Source organism: Hippopotamus amphibius, chromosome 1 (assembly GCF_030028045.1).
Source record: "Hippopotamus amphibius kiboko isolate mHipAmp2 chromosome 1, mHipAmp2.hap2, whole genome shotgun sequence".
NCBI classification, from domain to species: Eukaryota; Metazoa; Chordata; class Mammalia; order Artiodactyla; family Hippopotamidae; genus Hippopotamus; species Hippopotamus amphibius.
In genome coordinates this window covers 31697270-31717955 of record NC_080186.1, presented here as the reverse complement: position 1 = coordinate 31717955, position 20686 = coordinate 31697270, and the positions used below count along the sequence as shown (strand labels likewise).

The following is a 20686-nucleotide window of genomic DNA, read 5'->3' as shown; positions in this document are numbered from 1 at the left end:
CCCCCTTGCTCCCTCGGTATAATAAGCTCCTTCAAAGTCCCTCCTGGCCTGGCATGATTGTCTCCTGCTGACCTGAGAAGCCTGCTCTAACCCCCATCTCCCCCTCCTGCACTTGAGTCACCCTGCATTGCCCTCCACTTCCCTAAGGGACCTTGTAGGCTTCTGTGACTGTGCACAAGCCACCGTCACCACCCCCACCAGCCACCCATGCCCCTGTCTCAATGATCTGCTCCTCTGTGACGCCCTCCCAGACCTCAAACAGTTGGTCCCTCATGTGTACACAGTCCATCTTAGTAACCAAACAGCTTCCCTTGTGATTCCCTATCAACTGAGCTGAACACACATTTAAGTCTTTGTTTAAAAAAGAAAAAAAAAAAAGACAGAGAATGAAGGCTCCAAGAATGCATGCTAAAGCTGGGACCTGAACTCAGGTCTCCTGACTTCAAGGCCACTGCTTATAGTGCTTTCTCATCCATGGGAGCAAATCCAAATCTGAATGTGAACGGGGAGGTAACAAACCTTGAGCTCTGAGCATCAGAGGGGGGGAGGGTTTTGCTTGAGGGGCCAGGGGATGGGGGAGGTGAAGGGGAGGGGACAGGTAAAGGATGAAGGGAGGTTTCATGGAGGAAGTGGCTTCCACCCCTGGTCTTGCTAAAGACCAGCCCACGGGGAGAGCAGTGCAGGTGTAGGGATACTGAGTCCTCTTCAGATGGGCTTCTGCTGTCACAGGGAAAGATGGGTTCTCAGCTCACATTATCCCAAATTAATAACCCCAGAGAAAACAGAGCCAAATCTCCCAGTGTCCCTGTATAAGAGTATGGGAGAGTGGCACCGCTGAGGTCACATGCCCATCCTGGCTCAATCACTGTGTCCGGGGAAACAGGGTTATATGATTGGGCAGGCCTAGGTCACATGCCTATTCCTGTGACCAGGTAGTCAGGGAGGTAGGGCCTGTTACTAGAAGAGGGTGGGAAAAGTTGCTAGTCAGGCAAATCCAGGAGCCGGCACCTTTTTGAGGGGCATCTGTTGAAGCAATGTGGAGAATCTCATGGAAATTTAGAGATGGACACTATAGCCAGGCTTCAGCTAGGACTTGGGAAGCTGTTAGGACCAGAAGCAGTTCCCTCTCAGGGCAGAATGTCTCTTTCATGGGGCCTCTGCTGCCCTCTGCAGAAACCCTTTTCCGTCTTTATGGTGATGGGCTCATTCTGCTTACAGAGTTTCTGCCCCCTCTTTGATTTATGTTGCACAAAACTGCAGCTTGCTAAGGCCCACCCAGGCCTCTTGGAAGCCAATTGTATTTCACAGCATCCTATGGTTGACTATCCAGCCCCTGTTTCCCAATTCTAAATTCCTGAGAAAGAGGAATCTGATTGGCCCAGATCATCTTTTCAACCCAGGCTACACAGGTCAAAGGTCACTGGACAGCATGGGGATGGTTCACCTTTGGGTCAGGTGCTCACTGCCATCGAAATAACAACTCTATACATTCTCCCTGATGACCTCCACCTCCTCCTCCTCCATGAGGCACCTGAGAATAATTGACCCATTCCTAGAGTTTCATTATTTATTGCCATCTAACAAGCCACCCCCAAACTTAATGCTTAAAACAACAAAATGTGTCATTTTTCATGATTCTGTGGGTTGGCTGGGCTCAGCTGGGAGGTTTTGCTGCTTCATGTGCTGCTGGTGGACGTCACTCCTCCTCCTGCATCCCACTAGGAGCTGGGCTGGGGCTGGAACAGTAAGATGACCTTACTCATATGTCTGGCAATTGATGCTGACAGTTGCCTGGGAAACCACTGTTCTCCACTGGCTTCTTATCCTCCAGGGCCTCTTTGCCTCTCCATGTGGCCTTCCAGACTTCTTTACACAGTAGCTGGCTCTCAAGAGGGCAAAAATGGAACTTCAAGGCCTCTTAAGGCTCAAGCTTAGAAATTGCACAGCACCACTTCTACAGCATTCTGTTAGTCAAAGCAAGTCAAAGCAAGACACTGGGTCAACTCAGATTCAGCTCCACCTCTGGATGGGAGGAGTGTCCAAGGCACATTGCCGAAGGGAAAGCAGGATGGGAGAGAATTTGGGGTCATCTATGGAAACAATCTACTAAGCCTGGAGAAGAACACATCTAAACATACTTCCCCCAGTCCTAAAACTTTCTGTTATGATTATTTGCCCTTTCCGCTCACGCAAGGTTTGGTTGGTGATCCCAGGTCATGATGGAGGCTGGGCAGACCCCTGCATTCTGTACCCCATCCCAGTCAGACGTCCTCCAGCCTAAGCCAGTATTTTCTCCGGCTGCTCCCACCCACCTTTGTATGCTTCTAGACACACACACACAGATGCCCCTTGTTTGCTTCCTAGCTTGTGCCTTGGAATGAGGGGCGTTAGTGTCTGCACCTTGGGCTCTGCACCAAGGAGGACAATGCCCTAGAACTTCAGAATAGTGGTCCAAGTCTCTTGGGTTCCTAGACTGCTTTTCTATCCTCCTTCAATCTAGCCACTTCATGGCCTGTAACTAACCGAGCTCAGCAGGTGGGACCTGGGAGTGCGCGCGCCCTGCTGGCCATCAAGGGGCCAGCAGGAACCGGCGTTCAGAGTCCCTGAGAGTCCCCGGGAGTCTCTCCGGTCTGGGTCCCCGGCCAGGTCAAGGGGAGCCTGGTCTCACCACCGACTTCAAGGGCCCCTCCGCTTTGGTGGGGAAGAGCTGGCCGGCTGGGCCCTCCACTGTGCCCCTCGCTGGGAGCAGGCTCCTGCTGGGGAAGAGAGCTGTCCATGCACCTTCTCCTCCCCCTCTGCGGAAGGGACTAGTGTTCGAGAGAAGAGGACGCCGCGCGGGTTCGCAGGGTTCTGGCATCAGAGGGGAAAGACAGGGGGAAGCTTTTGTTTTGTGGGGGTTGCTAGCTTTTCATTTTCTCCTTTGTGGATCACCACCCTGGGGAAAAAAAAAAGTTGGCAGGCTTCCCCTTCTTTCGGTGCCGATGAGCGCCTGCGGAGAACACGGTCCACGCAAACCCGAACCCGCAGCAGCCCGCAGGCCCGGCTTCAGGCCCCCTCCTCCCGCGAGCCGGAGGGTCCAACCCCCACCCCCGCCCCGCCCCGCTCACTCGGGGCGCGGGGCGGTGGGGAAGGAGAGCTCAGCTGTCCTGAAATACACATCCACCAGCAGCAGCAGCGACACGCTGGCTGCCGGCGGGGCGGGTTGAGCACCCCAGCGGCCCCCCCAGCCCGCCCTCCGGCCGGCCCGCACGCGCACTCTCCCCGCCGCTGCCCGCCCCCTTCTCGCGCCCGGGACGCGCCTCCCGCCCGCAGCCCAGCCCCGCCGGCTCGGCTCTCCGCCGCCGCCTGCTCCGGCCCGGCCGGCTCAGAGCCGAGCATGGAACCCGGGGAGCCCCGGGAGCCCCGCGAGCCCGGGCCCGGGGCAGAGACCGCCGCGGCCCCGCGCTGGGAGGAAGCCAAGACTTTCTACGACAACCTCGCGCCCAAGAAGAAACCCAAATCGGTAAAAGCGGGGCGTGCGTATGGGGGAGGGCGAGGGGAGGGTCACCGGAGGAGGGGTCGTCAGCCCTCTGCAGAGGGGCCGGTGGTGTCCTTCCGAGAAGGGACGCAGCTCCTCAGCGCCAGAATGCGCCAGGCCGTTGGCACGGGCTCGGGTTTATTTTGGGAGCCCTGCTCCGGTGTTTGTTTTTTTTTTATCCCGGGGCTCGGGTTCCACGCCAGGATCCCCCTCCCTCATGCTGGCATCAGGGCCCAGCTCCTCCCGCGAGGGCAGCCTGGGGCGCGGGGACAGCACTTGTTGGCAAAGCCGGTCAGCGGCGCCTGCAGAAGGGCCCCGGGCTCAGGTAACCCGACTCTGAAAACCCGCTCCTTGCTGGGCGCTCCGGTTTCTGCCATCTGGGCACCGGGCTCCCGACCCGAACCTCTGCGTTTAGGGTCTGGGTCAGGGCCCTGGGCTCGGGGTGCGAGGCTCCCCGCGTCTTAAGAGAGCGGAGCTGCACTGGTATCTGCGCTCCGCGCTCAGGGCTCTGCGTCCCTGGTTCTGGAATCCCAGCGCTGGACTTTGCGCCCCAGCTCCAGGCTCTGCTCGCCTCACAGGGGAGTCCTCGCTGGCATCAACATCTCTGCGACTTCAGTGGTCCTCTCAGCCCTGGGGGATTCACACAGAGGAGGAAGCTTGTCTCCCCATTGGACAGGTTCATGATGCCCTGGTTGGTGCCTGGGCCTTGCTCACTCCAGCTTCCCAGGTCTCAGAGCTTGGGAAGGGGATGGAGGATCAAAGCTGGCTCACAGCATCCTCCAAAGAGCTCCAGCCTGAGACCCTTCTCATGAGGCCCACCCTGTCAACAGTCATTCCCCAGGGCACCTCCAGGCCTGCTCAGCAGTGGGGATTGAGAGATAAATTAGACTTGAGTCCCCTCCTCAGGAGCTCACAGAGACCCTGGACATGGTGAGTGCTCAGGTGAAAGACCTTGGCAGCACGAGCATAGAGGAGGGAGTGACTGCCAACTCAGGAAGTTTTTTAGAGATGGCATTTGAGCAGATCTTAAAGCCTAAGTAGGTGGACTTTCCCAGGCAGAGAGGGAAACCGGATGGGCAAAAACACGACTGACGTCTTTGAAACAGAGAGAATGCAGGATCTGTAGGAGGAGTTAGAAAGATGTCAGAGACCCAAAGAGGGCCTTGAGTGCCACAGTATGGAGTCTGGACCTTTTTCAGTGGTGTTAGGAGTCTTAAAATTAGGTTCCACGAAGCCCCATGTTTCAGGGGGTCTGCTCGCGTGTGAAGCCAATTCATTGTCTTTCATCCTAAAACTATGTTTTAAACAAATAAAAATATGTGGTAAAACTCAACTCACTCAAATGTGTCATTGGACATTTTAGCACCTTGGAGACTGCCGACATATTAACTTATGCTACAGGTTGATTATCTTCTTAGCAAACCTCAGAATAAAGCTTTTCCTGTGATCTGTTTTAATAGAAGAGTATCTTGAGATTGCTGACAATTGTTGTTGAGCCTCCTGAGGCTTGTAGTTTAAAATAGAACAAAACAAAAAAGCCTTTTAACATTTGCAACCACTTATTGGTGTGAATCAGGGCTCTCTTAATGCTGTGCAAAAACTGACAAACTGAAACAGAAACAAACTGACTAGATGATGAATCTGAAATCCACACTGGTCTCCCGTATTCACTGGTTGACATTATAGTAAATATATCATAAATATGTAATACATTTAAATTTGTAGTATAAATTATACCAATAAAATATGGTACTATACGGTTTACATATTGGGGCGCCCCCAGGAGTTAATTTGCATAAAATGTCAACCTAATTTTTAGAAAGTACGAAAACCATTATGGAGCTATCGCAGGACTTTTCAGCAAGGGATTAACTTGGTCCATTTTCATTTGAGAAAGGTCACTCTGAGGCTGTGTTGGTGGATGGATTGGAGAGGGTATGTCACGTAGCAGGCAGATCAGTGAGGAGGCTGGTCCCTGCCTGGGGAGGAAGCTGGACTACTGTCATGGCCTGGGGGATGGAAAGGAGGGGATGGACATTGGGGACTAGGGTGGTGAGTGGAGCACATCAACCCGTTTCCTCCCCAAGCACCAGGGAACCTGGGAGCTCAGGTCCAGTCATCCGTTATGACCTCTCGGTCAGCCCCTGGCCCTCACTGTTCTCTGGGAGGCAAGGAGACTGGTGGCTTTCTGGCCCCTACTTCTTCCTGCAGGAACCCCTCCACCCACAGGCCATTGGGGGGCTTTGGGCCTCCCAGTCCCCATCGGGGCCTGGCCTAGGCTTCTTCTTTCCCTGGGAGCCTGAGTGAAATATTTAATCTCCGAAGGTCTATAGGAGGCCCTCACCTCATGAGGTCAGAGGCCTTCCTCAGTCTAGACCTGTCTTGTTCCTCTCTCCTCCAGCAGCCCTTCACCCTCTAAGTCCTTCTAGAAATAACAGCGTTTGGCTATGTTCCTATCTTGGTCCCAAAAGGCAACACCACGTCGGCCTCACTGAGAGCTCCTCAGGCAGGCTGGGTGGGGCTGGACTACGTTCCATCACCCCTCACCCCTCACCCCTGTCCCCGAAGCACGAGTAATCAGCCTATCCCCTCAGCCCCACCCTAGTGAAAGGCAGGGAGAGTTGGCAGGACCCTGGCTCCCTGGAATCCAGTGTTCCCAGGCTGAGTCCCTGGTCTGGGGGCAGGGGTCTCTCTGGCCCAAGCTTCAGTCTGGCATCTGGACTTCTTTCTGATTTCTGGGGGAACTGTCCCTTGGTGCACCTGACAGCATGTGATGGGATGGCCTCCCTCTGCAGCAAGGTCCAAGGGGGTATCCAACTGCTTGGCTTTTCCCCAGCTCCGACCAGCCCTTTTCACCTGTTGCTTCAGCTCTGCCTGGAGCCTGGACGGGCTGCTCCTCTCTCCCAGCTGGGATCCGTATTTCCCACCCTCTGGGCCCTTAGACTGCTCCTCACTTGTATGGAGTCAGAGCAGGCTGCGTGGGGAAGCAGGGTTCTGCCCTGGGGCCCTCCATTCTGGGGGGCAAAGAGAGCCCTGCCCTGAGAAACCTTGGTCTGAGGGCATGGTGTCCCACACCGATTCTCCCAAGTCTGGAAATGGAGGGCTGGGGGTGGGGAGTGTCCCAGGGATGTGCCTGAAGCAGCAGGCGCTGTCTTCTGGGAATGATTGAGGAAGGGCATATGGGGGGTGGAGGGGTGCTGCTATGTGGACAGAGGCCAGGCTAGAGACCAGAAACTTGGAATTGTGTCCTGGCTCTGCCTTGACTTTGCTGGATGACCTAAAGTAATACTCTGCCCCTCTCTGGGCCTATTTCCCCATCTGTAAAAGAAGGAAGTGGAGACTCCTGGGACCAAGACAGCTGGGAATCTTTCTTGCAATGGCCAGAGGTGGGATGGGATGGGGTCTGCGCAGGTCAGCCAGAGGAGACACAGAACGCAGCAGTCTGGCAGGGACTGTGGGACTCAAAGTGAGGAGTGAGACCTTGGCTGGCTGCCTAGGTCGGAGCAGCCGGCTTGGGAACCTGGCTGAAGGAGCTGGAGGGCAGCTGGCTCTCTGTCCTTGAAGGGGTGATGGGCCTGTTTCCGGGGGTTTGTGAGAGTGGGTCTCCCCACTCCCCCAACCATACCCTTACCATCCCTGGCCGTCCTCTATCACCCCTTTCCTTTGATTTTTACCTTCCTTCCTTGAAAGCTCACAGTGGCTGAGGGGGTACCCAGCCCAAGGACACACAGACTTTTGGGGGTGGTTGGCAGCTGGGAGTGTTACTGGGCTGAGCCTCAGAGGATAGGCACCTGTCCTGTCAATGCCTTACACTCACTCTGCTGGCCCCACACACCATCTTGGTTGGGGTAAAAGTCAAATGCAAACTGAGGTCTGCCTCATGAGTTTGGGGACTCTGGTCTTCTCTTCCTACTTTGAGGTTCTAAACCTTCATTAACCACTAGCCATTCATGGCTACTAAAATTTAAATAGATTAAAATTAAATACAATGAAAAATTCAGTTCCTCCATCTCTCTGACCACTTTTCAAGTGGCTCCCTAGCCACGTGCAGCCACACGGAGCGTGCTGGACATTTCCATTATCACAGAAAGGTCTATTGGACAGTGCTCTTCTAAAGGATGCACAGATCTCTGCCTTGGGGGTAGATCATAAGCTCCATGGGGACAGGGATCACACCTCTATGATCCCTGCCATGACCCTAGCACAAGTGCCTGTCACACAGTCATCACTCAGTGTTGTCAACTGATTGGGACCCAGGCTTGACTCCAGGGAGAAGAAATAGTGTTGAGTGCGTGGCCTGCAGGACTATTAGGAGCAGGCCAGAATGCAAGGTCCATTTATGAGGCTTGCCCCCAACTTGAGTCCCTGTTTTCTCATATGTAAAGTGGGAATCATGGTCCCAGGTTTGCTCAAGTCCCAGAGATGTGATAGGGCTCTCTGGGTCTCTGTGAGTCCCTTGGGGACCTACATTCCGATCCTCCCCAGGGATTATGAAGGGTCCAGCTGCTGCCTGTGGTGGCATTCCCCTCTCCATTCCACTGGAGGTGCCAAAGTTCTGAGACCCTCATGGGGCCCTGAAAGAAGGCCTTCTGCAATCTAGCACCTGCCTACTCTTCTGGTCTCAACTGCACTCTGCCCCCACGTGCAGGGCTCTGCTCACCTTCGGGAAGGCACAGTGTATGTGCACCCCTCCTCATGCCTTCCCTCATTCCACTCCTCCTTCAAGACTCTGCTAAAACCCCTCCTCTCCCATGACAATTTCCTCTGGACGCTTGTCATCGAGACTTTGCTTTCACCTGGTTCTAGCACTCATTTCAGTCCCCTTTGCATCTCTGTTTACCTATCTTTCTCCTCTACCAGCCTGTGACTCTGAGGGTAGGAGCCAAACCTCTACCAGAATCATTCCCAGGCAGAGTCCAGGTGCTTGGCACAAAGAACTAATACACGTTTATCAAATTTGCATCAACCAAAACAATATTCTCTGAGCACTCACTCTATTTCAAGCAATTTGAATAGATGAGGGCACTGCACTGGAGTTGCTAGTTCATGTTAGATTTGTCATGGCAAATACTGTCTCTCATTAAAATATATTGCTTAAAAGTTCAGAGACATTAAATATTCACTGAGCACCTACTATGTGCTAGGCACTGTTCTGAGCACTAGAGATACATACAATAAAAGAACAAGATAGTCCTGGTTCCTGCTCCCTCAGAACGTAAGCGTGGTTCCTGCCTCTAGAGCTCTGTCTAGAAACAGAAATCGTTAAATAAGCAATTATAATTCCGTGTTACATTTTATGAAAAAGGAAATCCGTAGGAGAGATAGCAAGCCCATGACTAGGGGTAAGGGAAGGCTTCCTAGAGGTGACATGTAGTTTGAGACCTAAGTTTGGGTAAAAGTTAGCTGGATGGGGAGTCAGGGAAAGAGCAGATCGGGTAGACAAAACATCATGTGCAAAGGCTCAGAGAAGGTCGGGCGGGGAGGTGCTCAGACATGAGAAAGGTCAGATTGAGCAAAACAGGGTCATGGGAAGGTGAGAGTGGAGAGAGAGGTAGGGGTCTTTCATGAAAGGCTTCCTACTCCGCACTCAAGGCTGCCGACCAGAGTGTGAAGAGAGTGGGCACCACTGAGGGGGGGTGGTCATGACCAGATCTGAACTTGAGCACCATCCCCTGACAACAATATGGACCACATGTTGGAGGGAATGATAGATGGTGATGGGCTGGACCATGGTAGGGAAGACAGAAAGAAGTGGATGGATTCTAGTAGAGTTGGCAGGTTTTGGTGCCTGACTGATGGGGGAAGGGAGTGGAGGAAGAGGGAAGACTTGAGGTGGACTTCCGGGCTTCTGGCCTACGTGATGAGTGGTTGGTGGTGCCGAGCATGGAGATGAGGAAAGCGGGGAGGGGACCAGGTTTGGGGGTGAAGAGAATGCTGGGAATTCAGTCTTGGGCATGATGAGTTTGAGTGTCTGTTAGTCAACTGGGGCAGTTAGATATATGAGTCTGGAGCTCAGGAGAAAGACCTGGGCTGGAGGGAGATGTTCTTATATAATCGTCATGTTTCTGGGCACCATATCCTCCTAAGGACACATAGCTTCCATTTTATAGTGGAAACCATCTGGAGACCATCCTGAACCTCAGTCATGCTTTGGCTATATACACCGTATTCACTTTTCTGTCGCATCCAGGTGGCTGGCTAGATTGCAAACTCCCCGAGGGCATGTGCCTCCCATCAGATTGTCCTCCTCTGTGGGGAGCCATCATCACCCTCAGTCCCCAGCTGGGTCCTGCACAGAGGGCGTCCTGATCTAGGTCTGCCCCTGCCCAAGGCTGAGCTCCTTAGGGCAGAGGCTGGGCCTGGGTCTTCTCCCTGTCCCCAGTCCCCAGTCCCCAGTCCCCGGAGGGGCTGCCTCAAGAGAATCAGAGTCGGCCCCTTCTCCTGCACCCCTGCAGCCCAAGCCTCAGAATGCAGTCACCATTGCTGTGTCCTCCCGAGCCCTGTTCCGCATGGATGAGGAGCAGCGCATCTACACGGAGCAGGGCGTGGAGGAGTACGTGCGCTACCAGCTGGAACACGAGAACGAGCCCTTCAGCCCCGGGCCGGCCTTCCCCTTCGTGAAGGTGAGGGGTGGTTCCACCACTGGCCGCACGCTACCTTCCTGCGCATTAGATAAACACACTCCCATGGGTGTCTGAGTAAGGAAAACGGTCACCTCTGGGTAGATGCCACCCCACAGGAGCACAGCTTGGCAAGTGGACAGCCACTGTGGGAAGAAGAGGCTGCCCCATCCTCTGGACTAATGCAACCCCACTCCAGGTAACCAGCCGAGTGCATGGAACCTGAGCTGGATTTCGACCCTGACTCATTCTTTTAGCGGGGCACCCCCAGGCAGTAATCAACCCACACAAGGGCAGAGATTAGGAGGCTGGGTCCACTGGTCTCACCCCAAGCCCGGCCTCTGATCTCCCCTCTCCTCCCCACACTGGATCTCAGCTCACCCCTCCCCAGCCCTGGCTACCAGTGCCAGGCAACAGTCTCTGAGAGGGGTCTGAGTCCGAGGGTCCCCTCTCCCATACAGGCTCTGGAGGCTGTGAACAGGCGGCTGCGGGAGCTCTACCCTGAGAGTGAGGACCTCTTCGACATTGTCCTCGTGACCAACAACCACGCTCAAGTGGGCGTCCGTCTCATCAACAGCATCAACCACTATGGTGAGCATGAGGGCTTTGGCCATGACATGACCTCTACTGGACACCCGGGGTTGGGGGTCACGCCTCTGCAGGTTGCAGGTACACCCACTGGAACCCCCAAGCTCAATGGGGTGCTGGTAAACTGTCTCTTTCAAAAAACAAAACAAACCCCTCAAACCCTGCTTGTGTATCATCGCCATAGTCAGGGTGTAAATTTTCCCACCGCGGCTGATGTCAAGCCACCCATAGTTGAACAATCTAACTGGCTCCAAAAGTCCCTGGATGTTTAACGTTCAGCTCTTGCAAGCTGGTACAAGCCAGCTCCAGCACGCCCCTGCACAGGCTCCACTCCCTCTGTGCCTCTGTGCCTCAGTTTCTCTCTCTGCAATGGGGCCGACAGGCCTTACAAGTCTGCTGGGGGAGGCAGGCGCAGTCACCAGAGTGAAGGGACGTTGTGTCTTAGTCCGAACTCTTGAGTGAAAGTAATAGACCCTCCAGAGCCAGCCTAAGCTGAAGAGAGTGATTCTTGTTAGGTTATTGGGGTGCCTCTTGGAACCACAGGGAAGGAAGTAAAATTGGGCCCACAACGGCCTGAATCCAAGTACTGGCAATCTCTCCCGGGCACCTTTTCTCTCTGGCCCACATGAGCCCTTATTTTCGCTTCTCTCAGCAAATCTGCTTTTTTTTCCTCATTTTTTTTTTTTTTTTTTTTTTGGCGCACGGGCTTAGTTGCTCCGCGGCATGTGGAATCTTCCCAGAGCAGGGCTTGAACCCGTGTCCCCTGCATTGGCAGGCGGATTCTTAACCACTGCACCACCTAGGAAGTCCTGCTTTTTTTTTTTTTCCTGTCTCTTTTTCTCTTTCCCCAAATTAGGTTTCTCTGCTTTTCCTGAATATGGCCAAAATTTACAAGTTTACAGGTCCTTGTTTTCAGCAATCAAGAGCATCCAGTTGGTGTTTTTTAATACTAATTTTAAATTGTTGGGAGCAGGGGTGATATTCAAAATATTTAACCACCTTGTGACATAAGCACTGAGGAATCCAGACAGACACCACTTATGGTACTGGGGCAGGGTCCTAAAGGACCCCTGCTGTGCCTTTCCACTGTGGACCCTCCTGTATGAGGGGCTGAGGCAGTGATGGGGCGACTCCGTAGGCTCAGAGCAGCAGCCGTTTACCAACAAGCAAAGTTTTACAACCTGCACAGACATGGGTACTGGGTGAGCAGCAGCTCAGGCTGGGAGAGAATCTGATTGGCCCAGCTTGGGTCAGGTGCCTACCCCCATCCAATCAGCTATGACTAGGAAGGACCATGAGCCACATGGCTGGGGACCCGCCTTTTGTAGTACAGTGATTCCCTGACACGGGGTTATGACTGTGAGCCAGGCAACCCCTCCGAAGATGTGATCATCCCCATTTCATGACTGAAGGATGGAGGGGCTCAGAGAGGGGGAACGCTGGCCTAAAATCACTCAGAGAATCACTCTGCTGCCCCGCCACCACTCAGAACCAAGATGGCGTCCATTGGACACGGAGGGACCACTCTGAGGTACTGAGGGTTGACCCAGGCATCACCTGGGTACTCTCTACCTCCTCTCCAGACCTGTCCATTGAGAGGTTCTGCATGACAGGCGGGAATAGCCCCATCTGCTACCTCAAGGCCTATCACACCAACCTCTACTTGTCAGCAGATGCAGAAAAAGTGCAGGAAGCCATCGATGAAGGTGAGTCACACTAGGGAAGGAGAGTGTGGGGAGTCTGGCAAAGGGGTCTCAGAGATGGGAAACCTGGTCCTTAAGCTCTGAGCAGGTGCTAGGGGGTGCCCTGGTAACTGGAAGGGGAGCACCTTCCTTAATTCCTATGACCTGCCCTGTAAACTGGGAGAACAAGGTCCCACCTATTCCACTTATTGCCCAGCTATTCCACTTTCATCTCTCCTGCCCTACCATGTTAAGGATGCTTTTACTCATCAACATCACCCAGCCTTCTGTTTCCATGGGAACCCTCCTTACAGCCCAGAAAGCTACTCCCTCCCAAGAATCCTCCAGGTCAGTAGAAGTTCTGATTCCTACGTGACCACGGGCAGCTTCTATCCCTCTCTGGGCCAATGAGGAGGGAGATCAATACCTAACCCAGCCTGAGCAGTAGAGTCTGGGAAATGGCCAGGATTCCAGTGGGGATGGGCTGAGCTCACTGCCAGGTCTCCAACCTCTTAGTACTGTTCTCTGTCATCCAGTGAGCTCCAGCCTGGAGCCTGGGTTCCCAAAATGCACACTGGACCCCCTGGAGAAGCCCAGGGTCTGGGCGCACATTCAGATGTCATTAGTGCTGCCTCCCATGGCCACCCACATTGCCCCAGGGAACCCTGAATGACCAGGCAGCCCTTGAGTAGGACATACCTGGATGCCATTGTGGCTGTAGACTGGGGGTGCCGACACCCACCCCACCCCAGAATGCAGCCTGGAATCGCAGCCCCAGACAAAGCCGAAGCACCCTTAATTTTATATTGGTCCAGAAAGTGTGAGGGACTTGCAGGAATCAACAGTAAGAGAGTAACTGAGGCCCAGCCAGGGTTGGGGCTCCTTCCCAGCCCCCTATAGATCTACATCAGGGGCCTGTAAGGAACTCCAGGAAGGACAGTGGTAGCCTAGGGGACCCTTCCCTCTACCCAGGACTGATGTTTGGCTGTCCATACCACTAGATATTGACCTTACTAGATATTGAAGTATTGAAATTCCCCCATACCTATTGATAAATAGCTCCTGCCCTGAGTCTGTTCCCTGGGACTGCCCCTAGACTTTCCCTCAAAGCAGCAACTAAAGGGGAAACTCTGGCATAGGTCGGGGCCCTCAGAGCCTTACTCAGAGCAAAAGCCACTGTCCATTCTTTTTTTTTTTTTTTAACATTTATTTATTTATTTATTTATTTATTTATTTATTTATTTATCTTATTTTTGGCTGTATTGGGTCTTCATTGCTGTGCGTGGGTTTTCTCTAGTTGCGGTGAGCGGGGGCTACTCTTCATTGAGGTGCACGGGCTTCTCATTGCGGTGGCTTCTCTTCTTGTGGAGCATGGGCTCTAGGCACACAGTCTTCAGTAGTTGTGGCATGAGGGCTCAGTAGTTGTGGCTCACAGGCTCTACATCGGAGGCTCAGTCGTTGTGGTGCATGGGCTTAGTTGCTTCATGGCATGTGGGACCCTCCCAGACCAGGGATTGAATCTGTGTTCCCCACATTGGCAGGTGAATTCTTTTTTTTCTTTTAAGCTCTTTATTGGAATATAATTGCTTTACACAGTTGTGCCAGTTTTTGCTGTACACCCAAGTGAATCAGCTGTATTTATACATATATCCCCATATCCCCTCCCTCCTACGACTCCCTCCCACCCTCCCTATCCCAGCCCTCTAAGTCATCACCGATCACTGAGTTGATCTCCCTATGTTATGCAGCAACTTCCCACTAGCTATCTACTTTACATTTGGTAGTGTAACGCTACTCTCTCACTTCGTCCCAGCTCCCCCTTCAACTCTTACCCACTGTGCCACCAGGGAAGTCTCCCACTGTCCATTCTTACTGGCCTGTTTTGAAATATTCTGAATATTAGCCCTCATTAGGTGGGCCCTGACTCCTGGGTGAGGCAAGTGGGGCAAGGATAGCCTGAGATAGCCCTCTCCTCATCCCCAGGCAGGTCAGGGAGGTGTCTGGGGACCCCTAATACCTAGATAAAGGCAGACAATGCTTGCCTCTCTCTGCCCAGGGATCGCAGCCGCCACCATCTTCAGCCCCAGCAGGGACGTGGCAGTATCCCAGAATCAGCTGCGGGTGGCCTTCGACGGGGATGCTGTGCTCTTCTCGGACGAGTCGGAGCGCATCGTGAAGGCCCACGGGCTGGACAGTTTCTTCGAGCATGAGAAGGCCCACGAGAACAAACCTTTGGCCCAGGTGCTCCACACACTTCCTGGGACCCCTGGGTGGAGCAAGGAGGCTCCCCAGAACTCACCTTTGGCTGGAACCCCCAGCCCAGAACCAAACCCCAATCTTGGCCCAGAATCCAGCCAGCTCCCCTCCCTGGGCCTCCAGCCCTCCTCCCTCTCACCTGACCCCAGGGTCCCCTCAGTGAGCTTCTACCCCTTCTTTGAGCCCCCATCCCTCTCACTGCATTCCCATCCCCTTTTGAAGCCCCATTCTCTCTCTAAGCCCCTCTCTGAAGCCCCTACCTCTTCTTTACAGCTCCTTTATGAGGTTACCATCCCCGCTCTGAAGCCCGCATCCTCCTTCTAAGCTCCCATCCCCTCTCTGAAGCCTCCATCCTCTTTCTGAGGTCTCTACCCCATCTCTAAAGTCCCCATCCCGCTGTGAAGGCCTCAGCCTCTCTCTTGGAAGCTGCCATCCTCTCTCTAGAACGCTGGTCTCCTCTGAGAGATTCCCCCACCCCTCTGAGAGGGCTCCCATCCTCTCAAGAAGCCCCTGCTTCCCTCACTGAAGGAAAGGAAGAGCTGGGCTGGTGCCTCTCACCAGGGCAGGGAGGTCCAGCTCGTGTGGGGTCTGAGGCAGCCCATCTGCTTTGGGCCACACCAGCCCTTCCCACTTCCTGCCACCCATCCCTTGGCCGGGGGCTCAGGGATCCTCACCCTCAAACTGCTCAGAGTCTCCCTGAGAGCAGAATACGCCCTGGAGCTAATGGAAATTTCCTGGGGTTGGAGCTTCGGGGATTCTCCAGCCCTGCAGGGAGCTCCTGTCTGTGATTTTAACAAACATCTGGGTGCTCAATAACCCCAGAGCCCCTTTTCAACACTCAGCAGGCTTCAGCTGTGACCCCTGAGTATTCATTTCACTTCCTGTCTCATTGGTTCCCTCTGAAATCCCTGGGAATCCAGAGCGGGACAGTTTTCTCGCGAAGCGGGAGGCAGAGCCGCAGGAGACCGCTGCTTGCCCCAAGTCACCCAGCAAGTGAGGGGTCTCCGAGATTGGAAGCCCGCCTTCCCTGATAGCCAGCTGCTGTTACCGTTGTCCTCTTCATCACCTGGTTCTTTATTCACGCCTCCTCACGAAGTTTCGTTGTTCCCGGAACCGTAGAGAGTAGATCCTTTCCCTGACCCTGCGGAGCTGGAGCATGGCACCCTGAGCCGCCCACACCCCCCAGGGGCAGGGTCGCTATTGGACAGGGACATGGTGGTCTGTCTGTCCCAGCTAGAGTCCACTCTGATTGAAGCCTGCCCATGCCATAGTTACGAAATATTTTTAATATCCTCCCTGCTGATGAGCACAAAGCTGCAGGGCAGACACCCACGTACCTGGTAGGCCGCTCTAGTAACAGGGGCCCTGGTGTGGTTTTTCTGACACAGACATCCCCAGTCACAGCAGTACGGGCGCCCAGACTGCCATGGGTACCCGCGGTCCAATTGATGCATGCAGCAGCCCAAGCAGGCATAGCAGAACGGAGACATTTAGGGATCCTGAAAAGCGCTCCCACCCCAAACAGCAAGACCCTAGTGCTATAGGGAGGAGCCCAGCTGGAGAGAGGGGGCAAATGTTTGGGAGAGGGATAAGCTCACAGTGTTCCTTTGCCTTCTCATAGGGACCCTTAAAGGGTTTTCTGGAGGCACTGGGTAGGCTGCAGAAGAAGTTCTACTCCAAGGGCCTGCGGCTGGAGTGTCCAATCCGCACCTACTTGGTGACGGCACGCAGTGCAGCCAGTTCAGGGGCCCGGGCTCTCAAGACCCTGCGTAGCTGGGGCCTGGAGACGGATGAGGCCTTGTTCCTTGCGGGAGCGCCCAAGGGCCCCCTCCTGGAGAAGATCCGCCCGCATATCTTCTTTGACGACCAGATGTTCCACGTGGCTGGGGCTCAGGAGATGGGCACAGTGGCCGCCCACGTGCCTTACGGTGTGGCGCAGACGCCCCGGCGGACTGCACCCACGAAGCAGGCCCCGTCTGCACAGGAGCTGAGCCGCTAGCTTTGCTGACACGCATTGCTCCAGTCTCAGCTTCCTGTCATACATGTGACCCAGTGGACCCCCTAGTTCCTCACCTCTGTACCCTTATGCATGTCACCCTCATCCCTGCGAGTGAGGTACTTGTAGGAAATTATGCAGACGGGGCCGGCATCCTCACCAACCCTTCTTTTGGGCAAACACTGTGCTGTGATCCTGGCTCGGAACATAAGACTGTGCAGAATAGCTGGGCTTCAGGGCGGAGTTGATGAGACTGAGGGTAGGAGGGTCAGAGCAGCCAGGATGCCTCAGAAGGGGTTTATGAAACTAGCTCAGTGTAGTACAAAGAACACTGCTTTGAGAGAGCTGGGATCTAGCTTCTAAGCTCTGTCCTGGCATTAAGTGCATGACTGTAAGTTGCCTTGCAAAGGATTCCAGGATGAGGTGACCTCCCCCTGCGGTGCACTGGTGAACTCTCCATCCTTGCAGGAGCCCCTGCAGCCCCTTTGTCACCATTTCCTGGGGAGAACTCTCACTGCTTGATGAGTCAGTTTCCCCATCTTTTAGGTAGTTTTCAAACTCTCCTTTAGCTAAAGAAGTTTGGATTTATAAGATTGCCCTCTTTGAAGGAAGCATTCTGTGTCAGGGCTGCTCCTGATATATATGGCACCTCTGTACAAATTATAGAAGGACGCTGTCTCTAGAATGAATTATGAAAAGATGGCCCTTTGTCTGGGCTGACCAGGCTGGGGTACACAGCTTGGTCAGCAGGATATAGGCTGGATTTTGGCCCCCACCGGCTCCTCCGCCCAGAGGCCTTTGTCACATGGGCGAAGCACATCCACAGCAACCTTCCCTATAACTTTACACGTTTGGAAACCACTGGACGAGATGACTTGTTGCTTCCTGCGATGCCCTAATCTGAGTCATGGAGGGTCAGCTGCCAGGTGCAGGGTTTGTGGAAGGAGGGGGTGAATTTAACCTGCATGCAAACTCTCCTCCGGCCAGCAGGGGGCACTGCAGGCTCTCCCTGGGAAGGAGTTTAAAAGGCCTGCTCAGTGCTCCATTTGCTTTTGCTTTTTAGCCAAAGTTAATTTGTTCCTGCCTGCCGACCCCTTCACCTCAACTCTCACTGCCTCAATGATTGTATCCTGCTCTTCTGCCAAGCAGCCCTGCTGGAGGGGGAAGAGGTGGAGAATTGGTGTTTCCTGTTGTGAGCTCAAGTGCTGGGGGAGAAAGTTTAGGGGCTGAAGTGGGAGGTAGTCTAGGCTGAGCCCAAGGAAAGGCCTGCCTGGAGTGATATAGGAAGTGTGGGGAGGTCAGGTCTGATGCAGTGACTGGTTAGAGAGGAAAGAGCTGAAATGGGGACCAGCAAGATTCTCCAGCTATGGGATTGTAAGTGGAGGTGGTGAGCTCTCTGTCACTTAGATGCTGTGCAAGGGACTCTGGGATGAGGTGACCTCCCCCTGCGGTGCACTGGTAAACTCTCCATCCTTGCAGGAGCCCCTGCAGCCCCTTTGCCACCACTTCCGGGGGAGAACTCTCACTGCTTGGCGAATCAGCCTCCTCCTTTGCTGACCAGCCCAGCTCTCTCCAGAGGGGGGGTGGGCGCTCCGATTGCTGGTCCCTCAGGAAGGCCCAAAAGGGGTGAGCAGACGTCAGTAGTGGGGATTGATTGCCCAGCTCCCTGGGGGAATCCCAGCCGTGAGCAAGCACTTTATGAAGAATTCCAAAGGTATCACCGGAGGTGTGTGCAGGGGCGCTGGAACGTTTCTGGGGGCAGGAAAAGGGGTGACAGGCCACGTGGGGCCTCATCTTTATCCTTTTGAGGACTCAGCCCAGGGTCCGGATGGGCACAGGTTCTGGGAAGTGTAGGGCAGGGTAGTCGTGACAGAAAGATAAGCCAGAAAGGAGAACAAAGTGAGAGGACTGAGGCAGTTCTGGAACTGTTGTTCTGAGCAACAGTTTGCGTGAGAAGAGAGTCCTGGGCTGGGCTTTTCCTGTCAGTGCTGGAGCAGCCGAGAGGTTGGCCGTGGGGAGGAAGGGCACGGCGGTGCTGGGTGGCTGGGCAGAGGCGGCACCTCATCAGAGGACAGGCAGATGATGAGGACGTCCTTGCGCAAGGTCATTTCCATCAACAGCCAGGATCCTCCTGGCCAACAGAGAGGCCTCAGGGCAGAGGGCCTGGTTTGGAGCTCTTTCCTCTGCCGAAGCTCCAAGCCCAGCCAGAGACCTAAGGACAGCCTCGAGGAAATAAAAAGGAAGTGAGAGAAGGAACTCAACCCCCGTCACCTTTGATCTTGGCCGAAGCACACAAAGACCTTCTGCCTTCCGTCCCTCTGGGGTCAGAATCACCACTTGGGTGAGCCTCCAGGGCTCACAGAGCCAGCTGGTAGCCGTAAGATGCCTGCAAGGCTGGGCGCAGCCGAGGCTTACTGCATGGCACTAGGCTGTGTGACTAGGGTGGTCACATTCACTGTGAGGGCGGCACCAGATGTCACCTAATTAAGATGCACCCCAGGGGTCCTGCGACCAAGAGGTCCTGCCCCCAGGGCCTCACAATAAACACCACTGATACTTCTAGGTCTCTCAGGAAGCTGGAGAATATGATGTGCGAAGCAGCAAGATAAGGTGCAGTAAAAGCTGTCTATTTCACTGCAGCACCGCTAATAGCCATAGACAGCCCTGGGCAATGAGAGATGCTAGGGTCCAAATTCTATTATTGAAACCATAAATGAGCATTTCAGGCCTGGAAAAAAGCTTTCAGTGGCTTGAATAAAAGGCCAGAAGTCCTGGGGGCAGGCTTAGGCAGCTGCCAGACACACCTTCTGATTGTTTCAAGTGATGAGGAAGCGTCCTGAAGAGAAGAACATCGTTTATTGTATCAGCAGGCAAATTAAAAAGCCATGCGAGCGCCAAAGCCCCAGGCCCAACCATGGACGGCCGCCCTGGGTCAGAGAGGCCACAGCTCCTGACGTGCGGACCCGTTGTAGCCAGAAGCACAGCACCCCCACAACTCCTGCAGAACACATCCCAGGAAATTCTTGCCAACCAAGTCCCAGACCCAATGGAAACTGCCACTTAGAAAAATAGAAGCCCTGTTACTATGCACGGAGACTGCCAAGGTCTCTGCAAAATAGCCCTCTCCGCTTTCTGAGAACCCAATCAGAATGATGGGGATGTAGCAGAAGACGCCAGAGGAAGTTGAAACCAGCAAGAAGTTTAAATCCAAAATGGATCTAGCATTATAACGATATTCAACTGGTGTGCACCAGTCCAGCCAAGCTGGTGGTAAAAACATTGAAATGCCTCCCTAACAGTTGTAAACAGTGCTGGCCTGAGCCCCTGAGTTCCCTCTCCCCATGGTCTCAGCTGCCCTGGCCCCTCCATTTTCCCATGATCCAGCAAAAAGGGGCTCTGGGAGTCTGTGCCAGCATGATGGCCAGTGTCCACTCTGTTTGGTGGTCCCCCAGCTATGCTGGCTTAGAGAGGTAAAGTAAACTGCCCGAAGTCACACAGCTGGTAAAAGTGGCAGCAGGAGGACTCAAGCTCATGTCTGTCTGGTGCTGGGACTCAGGCTCTTAACTCTTTGCCATATGGCCCATACGTGTTCATAGACGTGGCAAGAGAAACTTCATAGCAAAGGTGTTCACCTGACAGTCTGTTAACATGTCAACCCCCTGCATGTTAAAATAGACTTGCGTGGGTGCATCTTTGTTATGGCTTCCTAAATAGCTAAGAAGAATTTAAACAAGGGCCAAACATTTGCACGTCTTCTGAAGCACCTCCAGACAACCCCAAGCTCTGTGGAACCCAGTTTGTATTGGGCTCACGCTGGATTTGGCAAACTTCGGCACCGTGGGCCAAATCTAGCCCACCATTTGTTTTTGTAAAGAAACTTTTACTGGAATACAGCCATGCCCATTTGTTTCCATATGTCTTCGCCTTTTGAACTATAGCAACAGAGTTGAATTGTTTCAGCAGAGACCAAGGAGCTGGAAATGTGTCTCTGGCTCTTTGCAGAAAGAGTTTGCTGACCCCTGGGTTA

General features: G+C 53.9%; 1 protein-coding gene and 1 long non-coding RNA gene across 2 annotated transcripts; one reads left to right on the top strand and one right to left on the bottom strand.

Annotated features, from left to right (window-relative positions):
• Nucleotides 1-1578: 1578 nt before the first annotated feature.
• On the bottom strand, nt 1579-3625 carry LOC130838236 (uncharacterized). Its single transcript, XR_009049636.1, has 3 exons — nt 3548-3625; nt 2782-2935; nt 1579-1736 (listed from the first exon to the last, which is right to left on the bottom strand). It is a non-coding gene; the product is annotated as an uncharacterized LOC130838236 (long non-coding RNA).
• NT5C1A (5'-nucleotidase, cytosolic IA) lies at nt 3377-20525 on the top strand. The gene is made up of 6 exons (XM_057711002.1): nt 3377-3502; nt 9973-10140; nt 10599-10728; nt 12309-12431; nt 14464-14648; nt 16285-20525. The coding sequence occupies exons 1-6, from the start codon at nt 3377-3379 to the stop codon at nt 16660-16662; spliced, it is 1110 nt and encodes a 369-aa protein (XP_057566985.1). The 3' UTR covers nt 16663-20525.
• The last annotated feature ends 161 nt before the right edge of the window (nt 20526-20686 follow it).

Coding starts and splice junctions, on each gene's coding strand:
- NT5C1A (XM_057711002.1), top strand. CDS start 3,377: ATGGAACCCGGGGAGCCCCGGGAGCCCCGCGAGCCCGGGCCCGGGGCA. Junction 10,141..10,598: donor CGGCCTTCCCCTTCGTGAAG/GTGAGGGGTGGT, acceptor TCTCCCATACAG/GCTCTGGAGGCTGTGAACAG. Junction 12,432..14,463: donor GCAGGAAGCCATCGATGAAG/GTGAGTCACACT, acceptor CTCTCTGCCCAG/GGATCGCAGCCGCCACCATC.